General features: G+C 42.6%; 2 protein-coding genes across 3 annotated transcripts in view; one reads left to right on the top strand and one right to left on the bottom strand.

The window, feature by feature from the left end:
• Nucleotides 1–1105: 1105 nt before the first annotated feature.
• APIP (APAF1 interacting protein) lies at nucleotides 1106–14876 on the bottom strand. Its single transcript, XM_014574233.3, has 7 exons — nucleotides 14719–14876; nucleotides 11089–11189; nucleotides 8529–8577; nucleotides 6874–6991; nucleotides 4724–4859; nucleotides 2100–2267; nucleotides 1106–1722 (listed from the first exon to the last, which is right to left on the bottom strand). The coding sequence occupies exons 1-7, from the start codon at nucleotides 14785–14787 to the stop codon at nucleotides 1623–1625; spliced, it is 741 nt and encodes a 246-aa protein (XP_014429719.2). The 5' UTR covers nucleotides 14788–14876; the 3' UTR covers nucleotides 1106–1622.
• A 58-nt stretch (nucleotides 14877–14934) lies between these two features.
• PDHX (pyruvate dehydrogenase complex component X) overlaps nucleotides 14935–25449 on the top strand; it is a 103911-nt gene continuing 93396 nt past the window's right edge. For both annotated transcript variants that reach the window (XM_075927468.1, XM_075927469.1), the window contains exon 1: nucleotides 14935–16549. In XM_075927468.1, the coding sequence (XP_075783583.1) occupies nucleotides 16408–16549 (142 nt within the window). In that variant the 5' untranslated portion in view covers nucleotides 14935–16407. The remainder of the gene's footprint in view (nucleotides 16550–25449) is intronic.

The raw sequence follows: 25449 nt of genomic DNA on the forward strand, positions 1-25449 counted from the left end.
TTAATCGACTACATTATTACATTCCTATCCCTTACTATATGTGCTAACTGCTTATGTTCAGCATCTGTTTCATCTTACTTTGATGATGGGAATATCTTCCCCAAACAGCTCTGCGTGGCTCAACAGCTTCTCTTTTTCACCACCGGAAGCCGGTCCAGTAAAATATATTACCTCAACTGCCTCATCTCCCTAGTGTCCTTAGACTGACACTGCAATTATGTAATGTAGTTGTAAACGTCTGTGCTCTAGGACCCAGCAAGGTTGGAGGGTCCCAGAGTCTGAACTCTATACAGACCCACAATCTGAGCCCCATGAACCCGTCAGCTGGCAGGGTCAACCACAGGTGTGTAATTGCCGTGTAAACATACCCTAAGTGCTACAATCAGTTTCTGCTCAGACACTATTGTGGAGATTTTTCTCTTTCAATTATACAATGCTACAATTGGATTTTTTTTTTAGGTAAAACTACTGATTCTAGAGAAGTTACAAGCTGCCTAAATATTGATTCTACATAAATACAGAAATGTGTTTATTAAAGACTGTCTTTGTGTCTGTCCCGTTTGTTTCTTCAGTCTCTGACTTTAAGCTTAAGTTTGGATCTTGTCTCAAGACAGACATGAGTCTGAGTTTAGTACATATCCCTTTAGATGACCTAGATTTATGTTGTCCTTCAAGGCAATTATGAAGCTGGAGCCAAAAGTCATGGTGAAGGTTGAGCTAGATACCAGAGCTAATGGTCAAGTTAGGAGTCAGCAGTCAGAAGCCAGAGCCAAAGTGCAAGTCCAAGGTCAGAAACTGGAGTGCACAGGGTAGCAGCCAAACAGCGGTAGAACAGAGGCAAGGCTGGGTGCAAGGCAGGACCAGCAGAAACAAGGTAACACAGGAGCAGGCACAATGGTGGGCATGAACACTGAATAACTAGTAAACTGCTGCTGGCTTAACAGCCCGCAGGCTGGCTCCTCCATACTAACTGCGCAGCACAACCTGATTCCTCTGAGAGATGGGAGAACAACTGACTCTATAGTGAGGCTATGTGTACTTATGTATATGCTGCGGTATCGGTCAGGCACATTGAGGTGAAATTAAGGCTTCTGCTCTGAATTCCTTTCTTTTGTTTAAAACAGATACTAATTTAATGTGTTTATTTAAACAGTTACAAAAATAATAATCTGATCGTTAAAATCTGACATTTCATTTTCAGACAGATAATTTCAACTACTATTAATCACTGACTTCTCGGCAATATGGAGCCAAAACCACTGCAGTTCTTCTGTCCAAGTACAAAAGTGACATCACGGCTGCTGAAATTAATCAAACAGCATTCAACAACTGCTACTGACGGGTGGTGGGAAGGGAGGGAATCTCTACACCATGATTGCTAAGCATGACCCTGATCCTGCACTTGAGCTGTGTACATAAGTAAATGGGTCTGCTTGCATGGATCAGGGGCTGTTTCCCCCCATCTGCTATTATTAAACACTTTAGATATAATTCACCTATTGATAGACATAAAGCATGCTCTACTAGAAGGGCACTCAATTATAAATGCTTGAAGGTTGACAAATCACTTCCACTTTTGTTGCAGTTTTGGATGGGTGGGGATATTGAACTGCTGTAGTAATTTATACAATCCCGTTTTCTTCAATTGGATGTTTTCCAGGATCTAGTCCATGCAGCTTCATCTGTACTGCGATATCGAACAGGTAATCATAACATTCGCACCTTCAATAAAAAAATAGAACAGGAGAAAAGTGGAGTTAGGATGCATTCTTATGAAGTGGCATCTTTTAAAAATTGACTGTTTTTCTTTTCTATGCTGAGCACAGGTCAGACAGAACACTTCTGCTATTGCTTTATTACAATATTCACTCCACCTCCATATTAAAGTCTCTGGTAGGGGAGGATTTTCAAGGCTGTGTTGTGCACACAGTGTGCTGCCCAACTGGGGCGGGGGGAGGAGGGGGAATAGATTCCCATTTGTGGTGGTGTGAGCCAAGAGAGAGAAGTATCAACTAGAATGCATATGCAGTGATTCTACTTCCATGACTATTTCAGGACTGCTGTTGCAACAGATATGACCATCTTTAAATTGCACTCACATTGTTTTGGCTTTTTCCCACGTTTCTCCCCATACATAAACTCCATGACGTCTGACCAACACAGCACAAGAGTCTGGGTATTCATTCATTGCGTGTGCCATTCGTTCCTTGAGATCCTTCTCTTCTGGGGTGTTCTCAACAATGGGGACCACTAACTTATCATCATATCTAAACAAAAAATGAGGTATTACTGCAATTAGAAAACACTTTAGACTTCATTGGTTTTTATCACATTACTCTGTTCCTGCTCTTACATACCTTAGATGATATCATAATTCTCTTCCACATCTAAGAACTAGTGCCCTAAGCTTTCCCCACTCAAAGAGGTTCTCCTTGGCAAAGAATTTGGTAACATCTTTAACAGTGATTCTCAAACTCTTTCATCTTGTGAACCATGCCATGGGATACAGCCTCTGAAGGACACTTCCTGTCCCAAATCTGATTCAACACCTTCTCTGTGAATACTATAATGCTGGCTACCGTATCCTGAGAATACCTGAATAGGACAAAAAAAAAGCGGACTTGGTATAACTACCTGCTTACATATTATTTTGTAGCTGATGTTTATTCTCTCTCCTTGGCTTTAGTAATCTACTTTTCTTGGCACTAAATCTCCTTTCATTGCTTGCCTTTACTGCTTTCATCAATGCGAGCTGCTTCACAGTTTTGGTCTGTCCTTTTCTGCATTAAGTCATCCCTCCAATATTGGCAACATTTACCATCTTGATCATAGCTGAATTTACTTAAAGAAAGATATGAATTTGTCCCTCAGGATTAAAATATCTAAATTTGCCTGGTCTGAAAGACTTTGGAAACCCTGAAAGAGTCTTGTCCCGGGATACTGGTAGACGTAATTGTCAGTGCTTGATGAACTAAAGATGCTTTTCTATTGTGGTAAAAGTCTTCAATGGATCACATACAATACACAGACAGTGGTTTGAGTACCACTGCAATACAGGCAACATGCTGTACACTGTTCAGAACTTGCACAATAATGTGTAGCAAAGAGGGTTTTGGATATTTGGCATTGTTCAAGCTTTAATTAATATTTGCAGAAACTTGTTTAAATCTTAGCTCAAATTCAGATTCATCATAAAGATCATACAGGAATTTTGAGTAGATGGTGGGAAAACATCTTCAAAAAAATGGAGCCAAATTATATAGATGAAGCAATGCTGGAAAAAGGTAAATCTAATTAAATATTTTTATTCAGAGAGAGAATCTGGCTCTATCCGGACTTCTGTGATGAAGCCACCCCAAAACATTCTACAACCTAATGAATAAAACCTCTGTAGCAATGTTAGCGAGATCACCTACTACTCACATGCAGTGTGGAAACTAAAACTGGAACGGGACTATTTGCTAGAAGTTAGAACAGACAATTGGGAGCCAGGTCTCCCAGGTTCTAGTTCTAGCTCTGCCACAGTCTGTTTGATTTAGATAAGTCATAACACCTCTTTGTGCCTTCTTCTATGAAACAACGTATCTGTTTCAGACAGTTGTCTGCGAGAATTAAGGTCTATAAAGCTCCTTAAGATTCTTAGATGAATAATGGTATACAAAAGAGCTGAGTATTTTATTATTAGAGGAAAAACAGACACACCAGATTCAGGCTACTTTAAAAAAAAATGTCCTAGGATAATTCAGGATTAGGGATTTTCAAAACTGTTTATCGGTGGCCTCACTCTGCTTCCACTAAGTCAAAGGCTGACTTCGGTGAGATCAGATTTAGACCAATAATAAATAGTTTGAAAATTCCATCACTAATATTTACCTGAACAGCCATCAGAAGACAATATCCAGAAACACAGCTCTGCTGAAAAGTGAATTAAAAAATTGCCTTTTCTTGTGGTGTAACTTAAAAATGTTTTTATACACATTTCTAGATTAAAAAATGACTATCCAGTGCTCTAAGGTGCTTCTGCTATACATTAAAAATTAAAATACTAGTGCAAACAGAAGTTAAAATTTTGGTGAAGGTGCCATCTTTGTGTGGAGAATACACCCTTGTATCAAATGCAAACTTCAATACATTTGTACCTTTCCAAAAGTTTTGGAGAAAAATATTAGTTAGAAAATTATAAAAATTAACACTAAGAAAAGTGCAGATGTATGTATCTCTAGCATCCCATAATTTCTCATCTTGTCATACACCATCTGAGTGTGCTAGTACCAGCTTAATGCTTTGCAGGAAAGAATCCCCACAAAAAGCCACCCACAAACTATAAAATAATTTTGTACCTTTTTTGGGGAACTCAATGACTGAGTTGTTACAGAGCTCTTGCTACTTTTTAAACTTTAATCATTGCGGTCTCTCTTTTCATCATGTTTAGGGGAGGGGTGGGCAACAAGCAATTTTTCAGGGTTAGCCTTAGTGGGCCACCAGACACTTTATTTGATGGTGTGTCCGTGGGTACAGCCTCTTACAGCTCCCACTGGCTGTGGATCGCTGTTCTTGGACAAAGGGAGCTGCAGAAAGCAGTGGCCTGGTCTGCGGCCCTTAGTGAATATTCCTCTGAGTTAATTACAAGTATTGCTCACACCACCAAACACACTGACATTTTTGAAGATAACATTTAGCAGAAACAGTATATGCTGGATTAGTTTTGTAAATGGAAATCTACCTGTAATACCCTCCTGATGTGCATTTCTTGATTCCTTTTATCATTTCTTGATGAGTAATTCTGAACTCACTTCCTGGATAGAGAAGGGTTGCCATGACAGCAGCTTTTGAATGAGTATGGATCACAGCTCCAGCTCCTAGAGAGAGAAGAAAAAGTGATCCTCTGTAATTAATATTACATTTATCTATATTATTTTTTATATGACTCCTTACCATCTGTTAAGATAAATTCACATGTGAAAATAAGTTTCAGCCCTTCAGTTCGACATCCTTGTCAATGGATTAGACGAGGAAAATAGTTTTAGAGCTTTAGAGCTGTGTTTCCCAATTTTATTTGGTCACAAAACCCCTTAAAAAAAAACACGCTGAGGGGAAAAGTGGTAAAAAACAACAACAAAAGTGGAAAAACTGTCAAGCAAAAAACAAACAAAACCCACACCGGCCCTTGAAAATGGCTCCCGGCTCACCTGCCCCTAAGACTGGCTCGGTGGGGGAGGCGGGGGTGATTGGGTTATCGAGGAATCCTTATTTTCACTTTGCGGAACCCTGGGGTTCTGCAGAGCACTATTTGGGAAACATTGTTTTAGAGCTACCAAAAGTATTCTGTAATCTACAAAGAATAGTAAGAGCTATCTTTAGGGTGTTAGTGGCTAGTTTTAATGCAAATTCCAGGCAAACCTTCTCCCTCATGCATCTGTTTTATATTTTCATCTGTTGAGATGACAAACATTTTAAATACATCACTGAAGTGCGCTGAGGTTCTAAACAATTAAAATTTAGACTTATTTATGGCAGAAGATGGAAGAGAAGAAGAGGTTCTTTTGTTATATAGCTATTTCTCTCTGGAGACGATACATTGGTTCCTTGACATCACTTTCAATCATTTCATTTTTATATTATGATGTGGTGGGAAGGTCAACCACAGGGATCAAAAGTTCATAAATCTGCAATGTTGCAAATTGCCAATTTTCTTTTGGATATGCAAAGGGTCTAGATGTGCAAATTTCCTTTACATGAAAACAATAGATTCCCAAAAATCTTTATTTTTGGGGGAGGAGAGGAGAGGAGGACAAAGACACAACTTGTAAAACTGCATAAAAACTTCAGCTACTGTTAAAGTTAAACGCCATAAAATTAAACTGCTGAAGTGTGAATACACACTTTGAAAGTTAAAATGCATTTTAAATGGAATCAGAGGCATTAGATAAAGGGATCACACTGCCTTTTTTCATTAGGATGAATTGCACAGAAACAGTAGAAAGACAAAAAGGACCTCCACATTTATTGCAGTAATGCTTGAAATGTCATGCCCATTACTAGATCTCATATGTGTTTTTCTCAGAAAGATTTGACATGGGGACATGCTGCCTCCACTTAATGTAGCAAACAATTGTGAAAGTTGTACTCTCTGTACTATTTCTGTAATCAACATATGCAAGAGAAACAGAATCCTAAACTCCTGACTTGGCATGCACCATAATTGGAGAAAAAGGAAAAGTTTTGTTTTGCAAAACATTTATAAGTAGCTGGAGTTACCCGGTGTTGCTCGGGAAAGTTGATATAACTGAGGTGAGAAGCCTGAGGGGAGGGAGGCGGAAGGGAGCCGCTCGCCGTTTCCTTGTCCCTCCACCAGCCTTAGTGAGTGACTGTCCCCACCGCTTACCCCGGGAAGCTGCTTCTCTCCACACTGCCAAGCTCCATGCAACCCCGGGGAGAGGCGTCGGTCTCTCATCTCTTCCCTCCCACAATACCTTAAAACCTTCTCCTGGAGGAACGGGTATCCCATGCAAAGGTGTCTAAGTTATTAGAGCACAAACATACAAACATTTTCCTTTATATATTAGATTTTAAAGTAGAGAAATAGTCTGTCAATGTTTTAGAATCTAACAGTTTTACATATTTCTTATACCCGTGTAACTAGTAATTTGGTAACCTTTACATATGCAAAAGATTATAATATGGCCTGAAATCTATTGGCATTAAACTACTAGGAGGTCACTAGGAGGTTACAAATTTAGCTACTATGGTATTTTTTCAATTAAGGCAATATTAAATTCCTGTGAGGCCACATTTATGACTTAGAAGTTTTCATTTCGTGAACTGATTGGTATTTAATTATTATTATTTGAATCAAATGCATTTATTGCATACCTCTCATGGTGTAAGCATTCATAAAAAGAGGCGTACACTGGCTTTTCTTCAGTTTCTTGTGTGCTGGAGGACCACTGATGTCCCGTTCTTCTATGTCACAAACAAACATATCTTCAGGCTGTGACCGAAATAGAACTACTTAAATTGTGACACTATTTCCTAAAATAAATTTACTTTTCTTCTGGGGATCTACCTAGAAAGCAGGCTTGCTTTTGGCAGCTCTACATAAACTAGATTTTTTCACTAAAATTCTTGAACAATTTGTCCATGAGAGCACAAAAAGTTTTTTATTTAAAATCAATTATGCACATGCCAAAATGTATCTTTCTTCCCTCTCTTCTTCTGCAAATACATTTAATTATTATTATTATTATAATATGAAAACTCAAGTCTTAATCAGTAAGAGGATCCCTCAATCAACCTTTAGGCTAAGTCTACATTGCCCAGTCTTGTGCAAGAACATATGCAAATGAACATATTTATTGCCATGCCTCATTTGCATACTTAATGAGCTGCCATTTTGTGCAAGAAGGAGCAGTCTACACTGCTCCTTCTTGTGCAAAACCTCCCTCTTGCACAAGAGCCGTTCTGCCTGAAAACAGTGCAGACTGCTCCTTCTTGTGCAAAAGCCCCTTGCGCAAAAATGGCAGCTCATTTGCATATGTTCTTGCACAAGACTGGGCAATGCAGACATAGCCTTACTGTATTATCTCAGATGATGTAGAGCAGGGACTCCTTGCTCCACTTACTTTTCTTCTTTGGAGGAGAAAAGTATCACATATCAGCTGACAGTATTCACTATTCACCTCTAGCAGTATTGCTGTTTTTATTCCTAAGAGAAAGGAACTGAAATAGACTAAGGTCATCATGTCCTGGGCAGATCCTAACTGTCCATAGTAAAGCCCAAGAGGAAGAAAGATTTGCATAAAAACAAATAAATATATTTAGAATAGAAGCTTTAACACACAGTTACCCAACTGCTTGTATGTATTAATTGAAACTGTGCATACCAGCTGACTGTTGGGTTGTTGAAATCTGGGGCTGTTGTAGATTCAGACTTTGTGGTCAGTTCTAATTTAGAACAAGAAAACTCAAAAGGAATAACCTACATACACCACTGAACAAGTACTGAATTTCTGCTCTGAGAACACATAATACAAGAAAGAAGTCAGTAATAATAAGATTTCTCAGACTTGACAATAAGAACCTTCTCTCCACTACAACTCTTCCCCCCCCCCCCGCTTTGAAAGAACACTCAGAACAAAAAGCTCACTAAGGCTATGTCTACACTACAAAGAAAAGTTGGAAAAAGTTGTACAAATTGCAAACCGCAATTTGCGTATCTTTTTCCGCTTTTCTTTCAGAAGAGACTTTTCTGACATTTGGCCCATCTACTTGGGGCCAAATGTTGGGGGGGAAAAACCATCTTTCAGAACATCCCTTCTTCCTCATAAAATGAGGTGTACAGGGATGCCGAAAAAACGCGTCTCCTTTTCCGAATTTTTTTTGGAAAAACAGATGTGTTCCTTGGACGTGGCAGAGCTTTGCCGGAATACCTGAGGTATCCTGGAAAAGCTCTGTAGTCTAGACATACCCTAAAAGTAATTTTGTTCCTTTTCAAAGAAATTCTGAGGGGGAAAAAAAGCTTTACAAACCTGAATTCTTTCTTTTTGGACTCCTGATGGAGCAATGTAGATTTCATCTCTAGGAAAAAATATAGAATTTAGCTCCATGTATAAGATACAATTTGAAGTACATTGTTAGAGCCATTTCAGTACTCTACCCTTTACTGATAAAGAATTAGCTTACAGTGCGCATGATAATGCAATCAGTTGTCCTCATGCCACACATTCACATACAGATGATTTTCAATATGTGACACTGATTTTACTAGAGCAGTTGGAAGCTCTGAGAATACCTAAGATATAGAGAGTACTTTTAACTTCCCTGAAAATTTAACTGGAGTATATGTGTATCACTGACAGGAAAAAAAATAAAAAATCTACACCTCCCATTAATTGGAATCAAACTGACACAGAAGAGAAATTGGAAGCAGACAATGAGTGATGCAAGAAAAAATAGTGCTGAACTTATCATTCATAGCTTAATATCAATCAGCCCACAGTGTCTGTAATCACAGTTAGTTATTGAGAAACACTTATTTGTGTGATGACCATTACATTGTATTATATGTTTTAAAGCATGAATAAATATGTAATTGGCACAGGAAAAAACATTGAACAATTCAATAAATTGAACAATTTATGTTTAAGTGCAAATGCCTAAAGCTTGCAAGGCTCATGAAGAATTTCAAGATCTTTACATTAATTAAAATGATTTAAAAACAGGAAGTGAAATATTTTCAGAAAGGCCATAAAAAGGGGATAAAATGTCAGGTTAATATTTGTAATCACTATTCACGTTCAAAGGCCTTATTTTAAAATCTATAGTACAGAGACACCTAGTGAACAATTTGAAAAGCTACAGATACAGTCTTTATGCTGAAATTGCAGGAAATGTATTAGTTTCCTAAGGAAAGTAAGGTGCTCACATTTATGGACTAGACAGAATCCTTGAATTGTGATATAACTTTCAAGATAGTATATTATCTTGACAAAACACATCCTGTATGCAAAATAAAAAAGTGGTTTTAATGGATTACTTATTTGCACTACTAATGCATTAACACTAATTAGTTTAATTCACTGATAAGAATGGCTACAGTGGATCAGACCAAAGGTCCATCTAGCCCAGTATCCTGTCTTCCAACAGTGGCCACTGCCAGATGCCCCAGAGGAAGTGAAAAGAATAGGTTATCACCTGATCCCTCTACTATCATCCATTTTTAGTCTCTGACCAACAGAGGCTAGGGACATCATTCCTACCCATCCTGGTTAATAGCTTCCATGAATTTATCTAGTTCTTTTTTGAACCCTGTTAAAGTCCTGATCTTTACAAATCCTCTGGAAAGGAGGTCCACAGGTTGACCATGCACTCCATGAAGAAATATTTCCTTTTGTTTGTTTTAAACTAGGGATGTAAGTGACTAGTCGACTATCCAAAAAGCAAAAGCTTATCAGATAGTTGACTAGTCCCTCAACTAGTCACTTCTCCCCCACCTTGCTGTCTCTAACAGAGGCAGTAAGGGTAGAGGAGCAGGAGCCAGTGCTAGGGGATACCAGCTTAAAAGCTGGTTTCCCCCAGCACGGTCTCCACAGGGAACAGGGGAGGCAGGGGAATAGCAGGGACAGGGCAGCTCATAATACATTTAAAAATCAGAAGCACAGTGTGGGAGGGGGACCCAGCATGAGTCGGGACAGCTGATTCCCGGTTCCCAGTGGGTTGCCCCGCTGCGCTTTATCCTTTTAAATTGTATTAAGAGCCTACCAGACTTCTAGCGTTTGTGTATAAGCTCTTTAAAAATTTATTATTTATCTGTCTGCCATTTCCTGAAGCGTTAGGCTCTTTTTCATTTGATTGTTTCTCATCTGATCTTACCCATACTTTATCATCTTCCATCCTCTCCTCTCCGCATCCACGAATGTGGATGCAGATATTCTCAATTCATTTATGAGGATACAGATGGGGATATATATAACTTGCAAATCTGTGAATATCTACTTTATATCTGTGGATATCCTCATTTTTGCAGCTGAAGATGTGGATACAAATTTTGTATCCACACAGGGCTCTACATATGCTTGAACAGCAGCATAATTACATGCATGAGACATTTCACTACTTTGTAACTTCAGACCAAGTTTGTCTTCTGCTACTGCTAAATGGCATCTTTGGTGTAATTATGACTAATGGTTCATTCCTTCAATGGCCACTAAGAGGAGCTCTGTATCCATTAATAACTTCAAATTTATTGAACTGAAGAAATGATGGTACATTTCATGTACAATTATGTAGCAAAACAGTCCCTACTTCTATACTCTTTAGTATTGCATACACCCCAAAATTAATTAACTGCAAGTCTTCTTGTTACCTGATCTACCTAAATTATCTTCCATTAATATGTCTTCAGGATTTATCTGAATATAAGAATTATCCCTTCCTTCTCAGAGACCAAGAATGTCATCTTTGCAAAACATCTTTGTAGAAAACCTCATTCTTGTAATTCAGCCACTCTTCATGCATTGTAGTGCACTCACTGTTTATTCAATTGACCCCATCATCTGTATTGTTATCATTTTCAAAACGACCACTTACCCATATTTCAAACTGATTCCTCCACCAGTTCCTGTGACCCAACCTAAATGATAAAACTGCTTACAGAGCTCTGGGATCAGATTTCTTGGATGTAACTTGTCCTTAAAAAAAAGTAATAGTCCACTTATGAATTTTGAAATCAATTAAATGAGATAACAATCTGATATACACAGGACTACAAAAATAAAATAAAAAAAATCTTACTCGTGCCTGAATTAAAGGCTGACAGTATGTGTCCATGCTGCCCGGCCATTTTTTTTTGGGGGGGGGGAGGGGGGACATCAGAAAAACAACAAAAAAAGATAACATTAATAGTTAGAGGCCTTGGTCCAAAGCCCAGTGCTATCAATGAACTTTAGACCAATCCCACCAAGATTAGTGATACAGAAGAAAGATTAGGTCATCTAGTCCATCCGTTTACCTTTTGTAAATACAGTGGAAAATTAAATAAACATGTACAGTAAAACTCCATTAGTCCGGCATCCAATGCTCCGGGACTCCTGATGGTCCGGTACCATCAGGAACCCGGAAGTGCTGAGGCAGCCGGACAGGCTTCCCCCATTCAGCTGCTGCTGAAACTGACCAGCAGCTGAATTGGGGAAGCCGGGAGCAGAGCAGCTGGGGTGCTGCCGGGTTGGTCTTGTAGCGCTGCCCCTCGGGGCTGCGGGACCAACCCGGCAGCACCCCAGCTGCTCTTGGGGACGCCTGGGGCAGAGCACCTGGAGTGCTGCCGGGTTGGTCCCGCAGCGCCAAAGGAAGGCGCTGCGGGACCAACCCAGCAGGACCACACCTGCTCTGCCCCAGGGGTCCCCGATTCAGCCGCTGCTGAAACAGATCAGCGGCTGATTCCAGGAAGCCCAGGGCAGAGCAGCTCTGCCCGGGGCTTCCTGGAATCAGCCGCTGATCTGTTTCAGCAGCGGCTGAATCGGGGACCCCTGGGGCAGAGCAGCTGGGGTCCTGCCGGGTTGGTCCCTCATCGCCGAGGGGCGGCGCTATGAGACCAACCCCGCAGCACCCCAGCTGCTCTGCCCCAGGCGTCCGGATTCAGCCTGCTGGTGAAACTGACGCTGCTGGTCAGTTTCAGGAGCGGCTAAATCCCAACGCCTGGGGCGAAGCAGCTGGGGTACTGCCGGGTTGGTCCCTCAGTGCCGCCCCTAGGCGCTGATGGACCAACCCGGCAGCACTCCAGCTGCTCTGCGTCAGGTGTCCCCAAAAGCAGCTGGGGTGCTGCCGGGTTGGTCCCGCAGCCCCAAGGGGCAGCGCTACGGGACCAACCAGGCAGTACCCCAGCTGCTCTGTCCCAGGTGTCCCCAAGAGCAGCTGGAGTGCTGCTGGGTTGGTGCCGTAGCGCCGCCCCTCGGCGCTGCGGGACCAACCCGGCAGCACCCCAGCTGCTCTATTGCAGGCATCCCCGATTCAGCTGCTGCATCCCCTCCCACCCCACTCCAGACCCCTCATAGCCCCTCCTTCTGATAGTCTGGCATTTCTGATAGTCTGGCATATCTGATAATCCGGTACCCCCTGGGTCCTAAAGGTGCCGGATTATCAGAAGTTTACTGTATATAGTTCCTGAGGATGAGTACCGTACTACAGACCCATTTATGGTTTAACCGAGGCTTTTGCAGCTCAGCTTTGCTTTACAGTTCAAATATCAGAAATACTAAATAGAGAACCATTTGAACACTGTATAAAACAAACAAAATCTAAGTAGTACACTATATAACAGCACTCAGAAAATGAATACTATTATGTATCCAATACTAGGGAAGTTGTTGAAATGTTCTCTTATTAGAATTTACAATATTAATGTATTTTACATACAACATGAAAATGCAGCTGTTTGAGGAGGAGCATCACCATCATATAACATGATAGATGTATGTTTGGGTGGGAGGGCAGGCAGCTCTGTAGAAGCCAGCTTAAAAGTTGGCTCCCCACGGGCACTAGCTCCTTGTACAGAGGCAGCAAGGGAGGGAGGTGCATGTAGTTGTCAAGGTTAACTGATGAGCCCAGGCTTATTGGTTAATCGTGTAAACAACTACACACTAATGGTCCCTAATTTACATTGGTGAAAAATAAGTTAGACAATTAAAATTAAACTAGTATTTAAAAATCTAAATTGTCATTGGTAAGAGTTAATATACAGTTTTAACTGGGGATGTAAAACTTTGTTTAAAAAGGTAACCATGTAACTGCTAAAAATCCTAGTGCTTACACACTGCGGACTCTGCAGAATAAAGCTTAAATAAGCTTTATACTTCAGAGCCCACAGTGAAGCCTCCTACCCAGGAATGGAATCAGCAAAAGTTTCTGGTCCTGTTACTGGGGAAAAGGCTTTGCTGCCACAGCAAAGCCGTTTCCCCAAAAGTGGAGCCAGAAAGTGCTGCCAGAGAGCCGGTGTATAACCTGGGCCAGGGGGGCCGGGTCTACCTGCTCCAGCCCCTACTGGTTAACTGGAATTGGTAAGCATCACTTGTGTAGGGTGATGCTTACTAGTTAGTCAGTTAACCAGTTTAGCTTTCACATGCATTTTATACTGTGCTGCTAGCGCGCAGGTGGGTGCGTGGCCTGGGATGCAGTGCAGGTAGACAGGGGCGGGCCTAGTTTTAACATGCATTTTATACTGAGATTGTCATCTACTGGAGTGTGAAAAATGAAGAATCACAAATTAGTAGCAAACATACATTGGACCAAATCCTCAGTTGATATGTATCAACACAACTAAACTGAAGCCAATCGACTTATTTGATTTACAGCGGATGAGATCTGGCTTGTTACTTTTCCTGGCTTGGTTTATGAAAACAATCCAACTCCCTTCGATGCCTTCCATTAAATTATGATTTTACTCTAGTTTTTATAATATTAGCTGCAAGGAAAAAATGGCACAAATTTCCATGAGCTCTAAGAAGAGATTATTTTTAGTTCATCACAGTACACTTTAAAACAAGCTACCAGATAATAACTGACATTTTCTGAAATTATTCATTTAAAATTTGCAGAACTACTGCTAAACCAATGGCAATGGGATATACAGGCTTGTAGCCCTGTTGGTCCCAAGATATTAAGGCGACAAGGTGAGTGAGGCAATCTCTGTTGCCCCAACTTATGTTGATGAGAAAGATGAGCTTTTGAATGTAGACAGGAAACTTACTGGCTTGTGACAGACACTCTGAAGAAGAACTCTGATTCATCTTAAAAGCTTATCTCCGGCAGCTACAGAAGTTGGCCCAGAATTGGGATGTATAAAGTTGATTAAAAATGTAACTGTATAACCGTTAGAAATCCTAGCAATTACACCAGGCTCTGCAGTATAAGGCGTATGTCTAGCTTCGCTGCGGGCCGGAGCAGCCTCTGCCTGCGGGACTGGAAATCAGAGGATCGGAATCCCTCAGGTAATAAGCGTTGCAGAAGAGCTGGGAACTTTCACTCCCGTGCCGGGAGCGCGCCGCGCCCAGCTACCCTTTCCCAGCGGCTCGAGTCACTGCTCTTCTCCTCCCCCTCCCCAGCCCTGGAGCAGCGGCTGTGCACCCCGCAGCCTGCAGGGCACTGACGGATAAAACCGTTCACCTCCCAGCGGGGCCCTGCAGAGCGCTGACCCCCGCCCCGTGCAGCAGGCCAGCCCCTGTCTACCTGCGCCGCATCCCGGGCCACGCACCCGTCTCCGCGCTGGCAGCAGACGCCGCCCCCGGCCGCAGCCATAGCGCAGGCGGGACACAGGGAGCGGAGCCAGTGCGGGGGAGGCCCCCGGGGTCCTTCTTTGCTCCCGGCGCAGGCAGGGACTCGGCTCCCAGGAGCCCCGCTCAGGCTGAGGGGCAGCCCCGCGGCGGAGGGTTGACCTGCTGTAAAACCTGCCGCACTCCCCACCCGGCTGGCCGCTGAGGCCGGGCCCAGCCCAGAGCCCGCGTGGCTGAGGCGGCCCCAGCGCACAGCGGGAGGCGAGATGCTTCCTTCTCCGGGGGGAGGAAAGAGGCGTTACCTGAGCTTCTGCCTGGGCTTGACCCAGCGGGGGCCGAGTTAGGGGGCCAGCGGGGTGAGGTGGGAGACAGGTGGCTCCTGCACGCAAAGGAAGGAGGAGGTGGGAGCCTTTTACTATTGTGCATCACGCTTGGGACATGCAGATCCTGGTTGACACACGCCTGCTGTTGCGCTTTTTGGAGCAGGAGTAGGGATGTTAAATGTCTAGTGATTGACTAATTCAATAGTGGATGCATTTTGCATGGACTATTCAATTAGTTCGTAGGAGGCCTTCACCTTCTAAGTGTAGCAAAAGGTGAAAGCTCAGCATGGAGCCCAGGGTCAGCTGGGGACACCTCCACTGATCCCAGGCTCCACTAGTTCTGCCCCTATGAAACACAGTGAAGAGCCTGGGTCAGCAAGGGAATCCGCAGATGAATCTGGACTCCACAGGTCGGGTGCTGCTTTGAAATGCTCTGTGCACATGGTGTTTCAAAGTGGCAGCACCTTGTGGAGAGCGGGGTCTGGTCCCAGGCTCCACAGGGAGCTGCTGCTTTGAAGTACCCCCTCTTCTTCCCCTCCATCCTTGCTGCCTCTTTTTGACAGAGGCAGAAAGGTGTGTGTGTGGTAGGGAGCAACTAGTCGACTACCAGATAAGCATTTGCTTATCAGATAGTCTGCTAGTCCTTCACATCCCTAGACAGGAGTTTGACCTTGTTCAGACCTTGCTTAGCGCAGTGGGGCCTAGCCTCCATGTGCTATTAAAAGTATACAGAGGTGTTGCCAACACTCCTGACTGTATCATGTTTTTTTCTTTGGTCCTTTCTTTAAATTTCCAGTTTCTTGAGTTAGGAGTCAAAAATAAAATTTGGTCACTGTGGAGGACAGCTTGAAAAAAGTGATTCAAGTGAACTCTTATAGTTCAAAAACCTCATAGTAAACAAGCCCCAATTTTATTTTTGTAATCATTCATTTTAAGCCAATTTCATTATTTTGGGCTGATTCATGATTTTTGAATGCTCAGATTTGGCAACAGTGAAATAAGAAGGCTATTAGTGGGGACCTAACCACCACCTGAATCTTTACCCTAGGCAGATGCTTGACACAGATGAAGCTGATCCTTACCCTTCAGCAACCTTAACTAGTTTGTCATAAGGCATTTTGAATAGAAGTGTGTGGATTTTGCTTGTGCAGGGATATGGCTAGTCTGCATGCAAGGAAGGAGGAGCAGGTGCGCACACAGATGACCACACGTTAGCCCTGGCTTCAAGGGGTTGCTAATGTTTGGTGCGATATTTAGGGGGAGGATTTTTTCTGTCAGGCAGTGAGTCGGACAGCCCTAGCCTTGAGTGGGAGGAGAGCAAGATGGCAGCCTCCTTGTGGCTGAACTGCAGCAGCAAAGGGATGGTTAAATTGCTCCTGGGTGGGAGATTAGTCGCGGGGGCTTGTACTTCTCACTGCCCTGGAGGAGGCTGGAGGTTTCTGCACAGGAGCCAGGAGCTGCTGGGTGAGTATTTGGCTTCAGTCACTGTTAGGTCGGTCTTGGCTGCCTGTGACTGCTAGAACCCGCTAAAGCTGTTTGTAGGACAGCGGTGACTGTCTGGGGGAAGGGAAATGGGTGGTAATGGCGGAGGCCAGGTGTCAGCATGGAGCCAGTGGTTAGGACACCATGTCTATGCAAGCTAGAGATGATGGTCAGTAGGTCACCTGGACAGAGGAGGGGGTGCATGCAGGTGCTTGGTGTGGCATGTGTGGGCAACGATGTTGGGACATGCAGAATGGGGGGGGGGGAGAAGGAGTAGACTTTTTATTAATCAGTGGAAGAGAATGAAGGGGGGGGTAGTGATGCTCTGTTTAGCCAATGGAAATAGAATGTGAGGCATGGGGGGGGGGGGGGGGAAGGCACACAAGGGAGTGGCACCAAGCTTGGTGTCTAGAGGACAAAATGTATGACAACGAGTTTTAGACTATTTTCTAATGATGAGTGTTGCTGCTTTGCCATCGAGTGGCCAAAAAATACTGAGAGCTGTCTCAAAACACTTAATGCTATACTTTCTCATAGTCCTCTAACCCCTACATTCCTTCTAGAATTTGCTTCCAGCCATTTTTCTGTTCCTGGCTCCTTACAAAAAATCCTTTAATTTGAGATTAAGTTTGAAAACATTCTGTGCAAGTTAAAAAGGCTCAAATGTGGGAGTTTAAATGAAAGCAGTCTTTCATTTTCATAGGAGGATTTCTGACTTCAGAATTTACTCTGTCTTTCTGAGACAAAATTATATAAAATAAGTTTCTTAAATAAGAGCTCAGACTAATGCATAGTTTTCACATTACATTTTAAAATAACTGACCAGTTATTCTCCCTTTGTCTCTTTCACTTTCCAAAGTCTGTGTTTTACACTGTTGGATGAAAGGTGATCTTATAAATCTCAAAACTGTTTTTATAGAACTCAGTTTTCTGTTAAACCTCATATTCCCCTGTGATGAAGATGAGTAGCAGTATCTCTATTTTACAGCTCTGTTGGGAAACTGGAGGAATTAAGCATGGTGGAAACAAAGTAATTGCCTTGGTGTCCCACATCAAGTCAAAGTAGAATAGAAACAGTGTCATGTTTTTATTCTACTATTCCTGTCCCTTTGTTCTAATTGTTTAAAAATCAACTCATGCATTTGTCGCTAGTGAGTGGATTATTGTAATAGTGGAAATTAATCGGAGAAGAGTATTTACAGTTTTAACAGAGTTCTTTCAGCCATCAGTTTGTGCAGAATGCAAATTTACATTTTAAAATATAATTGGGTTTCTGTCACTTGGGGTTGCAAAGACAGCGTTCTTGTCTATTTGAGACTACATGTGTACAGCTTTTCTGATGCTGTGTTGTAGCTTATGGCTTCTCAAGTAGCATCAGAGAAATTGACGGGATTGGTATATTTTGCTGTTGGTGAGTGGTGAAACTGACAATCATGTCACTTTCACTGATACTTAGTAAAACTATGAGTTACTCTAGAGGTAATAAGACTATTCACTGACAAGGAAGACACTAAAGTAGACTGTGGGGAAGAGGAGAATTCTGTCAGTAAGATGGAAGGAAGACTTTTAAATTTATGACAAACCTACTATCCAGAAAATGATGGGAAGGATCCCCAAGGAGTGTAAAGAGGCAGTACTTTGATAGGCTAGTTCTCCCCCTCCCCCTGTGCTTCCTAGGAACTATGTATTTCTTACCAGGATATTCTTTCTCAACCTTATTGATAATGTCCTTGTCTCACATTGCATATCAATCTCTGGCTAGTAGGTGTCAAATGTTTCAAGCCTGGGTGAATTTTAAAAAAAATACACTCTAACCTTCTAATAATAGTTTGTATTGTAAATGTTTTTTATGCTGTTGTGAATTATTATGAAGTTGATGTGATCACCCTAATTCTCCAACTTTCACTTATACTTACAAAGAAGTGTGTTCCCATTGAGGACAGAGGAGATCCCAGAGAACTGGAGAAGGGCAAACATAGTATCTCTCTCTAAAAAGGGGGAATTGTAGATCGGTCTGCCTAATTTAATAGCTGGAAAGATAGTGGAACAAATGTATTAATCAATTTGCAAGGACAATAGGATTATATGTGTGTGTTAACATGGATTTGTTAAGACTAAATCATGCCAAACTACCTAATTTTCTTCTTTGACAGATTTATTGGTGTGGTTGGGGGAAGAGGAGAAGCAGAATCTTGATTATTATTTTTTCAATAATGCTTCTGACACAGTCCCACATGACTGTCTCATAAGTGAACTAGGGATGTAAAAATATTAACTGTGAAACTGACCAAAATTTCATCAGATACATGGTTAAATGGGCTAGCAGAGTTTAAACGGTAATAGGAATGGATAAGCATCAGCTTATCAGTTAACTGGTTAAACTCTTACATCCCTGAAGTGAAATAAGGAAATGGGATTTAGGTAAAATTACTAGAACATTGGGTTGACACATCCTACATACCGCTGTAATAATCTGTATAAAATATGCCTTGTGAGTTGTTATTTGAATACTAATAATTTGCAGATCAATAATATAATGGTGAAATGTATGCAACAACACTATATGTAAAGTTATAACTTTCCCCTGTATGATGTTGGTAGCACATGTCTAAACCCTTGTAGGCCTGATAGGCAAGAGTGGTTAAACAGGTTTATCTTAAAGGAAAGTTTATTTACCTAACTTGATATATAAGTAGTAAGCAAGGTCCTTGAGACAGAGGAGACAAAGCAAATCTGCATTTCAACATGGACAGTGTGAAGAAAAAGCAGCGGGAGGGTACATTCAGGACCAGACTACAAATGACCATCTTTACTGATTGAATACACTTTGCATAGAGGGGTAATCCTTACATGAATCCACTTCGAAGAATATAGGATGGAGGGGTAAAAACATCCCAGCAATTCTTTTTCACTCCCTCTTTTAGCTTAAAAAAAAAAAAGACAAAAGGACCCAACCCTTTGGACTTTTAGGTCAGATTCTGACTAGAGGATTTGGTTTGCTATGTTGCTGGGAAAATGAGCTAAAAATTTTATTTTGAATCAAATCTGGTTTGTCAAGTCTTACCTACTAGGAAGCATTTTATCTGTATTTCTCTTGTAACCATTTCTGGCTTTAATACTTTGTACTTGCACTCACGTAAAACTTAGCTGTTTGTAGCATAATAAACTTTTTTTTCTGTAATCAGAACTAACCAGTGTTGTGTTTAAACTGAGTTGTTTGATAACTCCAATTAATGTAGCAAACTGTTGTGACTTGTCCCCTTACAGGGATAATGGACCTCTAGCATCTGAACAGTCCAGGAGAGGACTGGGTAGTGTAGAGCACATGCTTTTGGGGACATTCTGGGACTGGAAGTATGTTACAGTGACTCTGAAAGTAGTAAGCAAGGCTGCTGGAAACCAGAGTGGGCAGCTGACGGGCTGCTGGTGTCAGAGTGGCTGGTGAAGAGTTGAGCTATACAGAGACACATATGGTTTGATCTGCATGCTGTTTGTGAGGGGCCCATATTGGGAGTTACATCAGAAATGCATTGTTAGGCATCCAAGGTTGTAGAGCAGATAGTTTGAACTGCACCCCAGAATGTGAGAGTGAGTGCAAGATTGGTTGATAACTACTCTGAGTACAGGTTTTCAGTGGTTCTTGGTCAACATTGGGGATGTCTCTACTGAAGTTCTACTGGAGTTTCTCCAAGACTTACCAATATTTTCATTAACGACTTGATAATGGAGCAGGAAGTATTCAGAAATGCAAGCTGGGAGCAGTTGCAGGCAGTTTGGATCAGTGGTTCCCAACCTTTTTTATACCATGGACTGGCAAATCTATTCACAAACTTTTGGGGGACTGGTAACATACTATTTGCATACAGGCTGCCCCCAACTTGCAATGCGATTGGATCCGGGGATAGCGTCGCAAGGCGGGGGCGTTGTAACATGAGCCTGTATTTACGACAGGCGTTGTACACCATCGTAAATGCGGGGCCAAGGAGGTAAGTCGGGGGATTTCAGCCCCTTCCATACTTATGGAAAATGTTGTAAGTGCAGGGGGTCGTAAATCGGGCCGTCCTAAAGCGGTGGCCTCCTGTATTCATTACGCAAATAATGAATATACAGATAAAATGTCACCATTCCCCTCAAAAGTCCCAGAGCTGCTACGAACTGTTGGTTTCAGCTCCACCAGCCCCCCATCCCTTAAGGCTTTGAAGCCTCACCACCAGACTCCCTCAGTGCCATCCTCCTGTTTCCAGAGCCCCACTACACGCAAACCCCCAATACTCCCCTCGGTGCCAGCACCCAATATTAGCCCCACCTCCATCCCTCAGTTCCAACCCTGCCTTGTAGCCCCCCACCTCCAGAGCACGCCAGTGCCAGCCTCCTAGTGCCAGCTCCCCACCCAGATGCCCTGGTGGCCCCCCCAACCTGAGCTGCCTCTTAGATACCCCCACCCCTTAAGACAACCCACAATTCAGCAGCCTGAGGACTGGTCAGAGAGAGCTGGGAGAGGGGAAGGAGACTGCTTGGAGTAACCATGTGGGGACTTGGGCGGAAAGTGGCAGGTCCCAGCCTGTGAGGAGCGGTTGCACAAGGCTTAATGGCTCGGCGTTTGCCCAGCTGTGGCCTCTGGTGGCAGTGTTGCACAGGAGACTCTGGGCTTGGGTTGGACCCAGCAGTTCCTGGGGCTCCCCTGCTGGCTAGGGCAGGGAGTCGTCGGGAGCTGCATTCACCCCTTCAAAGTGCAGCCTGGCGGGGCCGGGATCCTTGCTCGGTGTGTGCGGGACCAGCAATGTCGCGCCAGCCTCCTCCTCAGCACTGGAGGTTTGTCCTGTGGCAGCTCTTCCTGCACATGGACCTTGTGCTGCCTGCATGCTGCCTCCACCCTGCCTGCTGACATGACCCTCTCACCTCACTTCCCTGCAGCTCAGGTTCTGGCCACGCGGGTCATAGCTCGGGCTCTGGGCGCAACCAGGGCAACCGGAGCAGCTGCTGCCTAACACATGGCTTCTGCCCCGATAAGGGCCACCAAAGCAGCCACCATGCTCCACATGGCCCGTAGCTCCAGCCCTGCTGCTCCTATGGTGGGGCAACTGCCTCCACGTGGACCCGCTCCAGAGCAGCCGAGCAGCCACTGCACTGCTCTTCTGAGGAGGTGGGTGGGCCTCAAATTCTTGGTGCACGCTACACAGGGAGCCCAACTGGGGATGTGGCCTGGCAGTATGCCACAGACCAGCGGTTGGGAACTGCTGGTTTGGAGGACAGAATTAAAATTCCAAACAACCTTGACAAATTGAAGAATTGGTCTGAAATCAGCAAGATATAACAGTCTGTTATTCTTGGACTGTGATCAATTGTTCTCCATGTCCACTGAACATAGAGGTAGTAATGGGGTTAATCTACTGCAAAGGATGTTTTTAGGTTAGGCATTCGGAAACTCTTACTAATGGTAAGATTAAAGAATGATGGAAATAGGCTTCCAACAACGGTAGTGGAATCCACATCATTGGACATTTTAAAGAACAGGATAGTCAAACTTCTGTCTGATTTTCAGGCAGAATGACTCTTGCACAAGAGGGGCTTTTTTGCACAAGAGGGAGCAGTGTAGACTGCTCCTTCTTACACAAAAGCACCTTGTGCAAAAATGGCAGCTTATTTGCATATGTTCTTGCACAAGACTGGGCAATGTAGACGTAGCCCCTGAGTCTATCATTATAAGCCATGTTTTTCAGTCTTTTTCTGGAAACCCTCTCCAGTTTATCAATATCCTGTTTGAAGTGTGGACCTTAGAACTGGACAGAGTATTCCGACTGTGGTTCATGCCCGTGCCAAAGATAGAGATAATATGACATTTCTGCTGCTTGGTATTCTCATGTCAATACATCGAAGGATGTCATTTTGTCTGCTGGTCACAGCATGGACCTCAGAGCTCAGATTCAGCTGTTATGCCATCATTTGAAATGTAAGGAGATACAGAAATGCATTATGTGCTTGCTGAACTGGTTGGTCTATTACTTGACTGCTAGAGTCCAATCCTGGCTTCTTTGCTTCAGGCAAAGCTGCCGTTGACTTGAAATGTGGGTTTCGGGCACCATAGGATTGAATTCCTGGGTTTTTTGTTGTTGTTTTTTGTTTTTTTTAGTTACTGATATAATAACTTAAAACAAGCATTTGGTCTGTTACAATGATAGATGATGCAATTTTCCAGGACTGAACTTCAAACATTTTTCATTTAGGCATTTGGTCAACAGCCTTGCTTGAGCAGAAGAGATCAATGCTTAATCCGTATCTTACACCAGCTGTGTTCAACTCTGGGTCCTTAAGGGGAAGGCATAAACACTTCTAGTCCTTACCTAATGAACCATGCTTTACCATGAGGAAAGGGCAATTTTTTCCCCATAACTTGAAACACATGCATTAGTAGAGCATGGAGTTTTTAACCCTTTTCACTCATTCTGATGATTGATGGTTTTTATTTGTGAATAATGTAGTGGTTCCAAAAGAAAAATTGGGAGATATCCGTAGAAGAGATCTGTTGTCTTTCAAAGGGGCTGAGTTCCAGGATAAGGGTCATGAAGATTGTGTTTACTTGTAAATTGTTGTTAGCATTTGAAACACTTGACAGCATCTTAATAGTACAGGACTTGATACAGATCTTTTTGAAACCTGTGGTAAAATTCACATCAGAATTGAACCAGAGTTTGTCTTGGAAATGTATAGAACCAGAGATTTTCACATTATTTTATGGTGCAGATCTTAATGATGTGGTTATTCTGTGGATGCTTCCTCTTCTAGTCATGATAAGGTGGGCTCTATCTCCTCTTTGGGTGATGAGATAAAGTCCCTGTGGAACTGCAGTAATAGTTTGTGGAAAAGTAATACAGGTTGGACCTCCCTGGTCTGGCACCCTCAGGACCTGATTGGTCCCGCATGAGGGATTTTGCCTGATATGGGGAGGTCATTTCTGACCCTCCTACCACCACTGCCCCCAGCCATGCCCTGCCTGTGCCCTACCAGGTTTACCAGCTCTCCTGGGCAGCCCAGCTGGGCTGCATGTCAGACTTCCCAGCCCCTCCTCCTGCCAGCCCATCTTAGCTGCATGCCGGGCTTCCTGGCTCCTGGCCTATCCTCAGCCCAGCTAAGCTGTGCACAGGGCTTCCCAGCTCCCCTACACCCCCCTCGACGCAGCAGCTTCCCAGGCCCCATGGGCAGTCCAGCTGGGACATGCACTGGGCCCCCAGCCCTCCTCCTCTCTCCTCTCTGTAGTGCACCAGGACTCCTGGGCCATCTGTGGTCCTGCAGAACCACAGATGTTACCAGACCAGAGAGTCCTAGCTTATGGAGATGCAACGTTTAGTGCAAAAGTTATGCTTTTTCAGTTTTCTGTGACTAGGCAGTAGGGAAGGAGAGTTATCACTTTGTGATCAAACATCTGCCTGTAGTAGATAGTTAGCAAGTACTGGTTAGGGTGTCACTGAGATACAACATTCATTTAGCCTTCTCTGCCTTAAATGCTACATCACATTTCACAGGCTCTTTAAAGTGAGACCAGAACTTTAAATAATGTGTCTGTGATTACTTTTCTATTTAAAGGTTTTCTGTGACAGCTGAAGACTTCTTAAAACAAGTCCTAAGTAAAAAATGGACTAATTCAAATTGTACCCATTTTCTTGCTGTCTAGTTGTATGTCTACACTGTGGAGCTATTTCGGGATACTTCCAGTATCCCGAAGTAGCTATTTCATGTCTTGACAGTGTGCCTGTTGTTTCAAAATAGGTTTTGAAATAAGGCATGCTTTTCCTACATCCCTGTAAACTTTGTTCCATGAGAATTAAGAAATGTTTTTTGAATAGTGGTTTATTTTGAAATTTGGTGCTGTGTAGACTAGTGTTTTTTAAACTTTTTGAGACCATGGAACACCAAACAATAATATTTTTTTTATGCATAACACCTATGAACATTTTCTTAAAAAAAAAAAATTCTTGTCAGAAAAAATCAAAGAAGTAACCAAAAAAAAAAAAAAAAAAAAAGAGGAAAGGTCGCGACACATCTGCAAGTTGTTCACGGAACACCAGTTTAAGAAACATTTGTGTAGACAGTGCCAAATTATAAAATAAACTATTTTGAAATTAACTCGAAATAAGTTATGCAATTTGCATATCTCAAATTGCATAGCTTTTTTTGAGCTAAGGGTGCAGTGTATATGCACCCTAAGAGAAGCATACTTTTCCATTATAATCAGTAATTGCAGTGTTAACATTTCTTACCATTAGCCTTGCTAATTAAATGCCTATAATATAATATGCCATAGTATCTGTATTTTGTCTAGCCAGAAGATGGTGCAAGTGTATTATTTTTAAAGTCATTTGAACAATGTTATTTTAATGACAACTAGTATTAAGGGAATGAGCTGTTCCTGACCCTCATGGAATATAGAAGATGAGCAGTTGGAGAGGGAGAGAGGAGATGAAGTGAAAATGACTGAGTAATTTATTCTGGCATTGATCCAGTCCTCTGCTATAGATCTCCCATAAACTGAGAGATTTGATATCTAGCAATGCTATTTGTAGATTAATAGAAGTAACCAAGCTTAGATTTGTGCCATAATAGCAGCAAATTTTGTACTACATTTCTATTTAAACAGGTAATAGGCATTCTAAAACTCTGTAGGACTGCGCATTAAATTTCATACAGGGTCAGAACCCTGATGAAGCAAAAGACTGGTACATTTCTCCCTCTGCCCCCCCATGTAGTAGGGTACTCTGTTTTTCATTAAGTTTTTATATCTCAGCTGTTGCTGTGTTATATTTGTACTGATATAGAAACATAGTAATTTTTTTCTTTTGCAACTGATTGGGTAATGATGTGTGGGAAGCTTTGAAATGCAGAGATAG

This window comes from Pelodiscus sinensis, chromosome 4 (genome assembly GCF_049634645.1).
Source record: "Pelodiscus sinensis isolate JC-2024 chromosome 4, ASM4963464v1, whole genome shotgun sequence".
Lineage (NCBI taxonomy): Eukaryota > Metazoa > Chordata > Testudines > Trionychidae > Pelodiscus > Pelodiscus sinensis.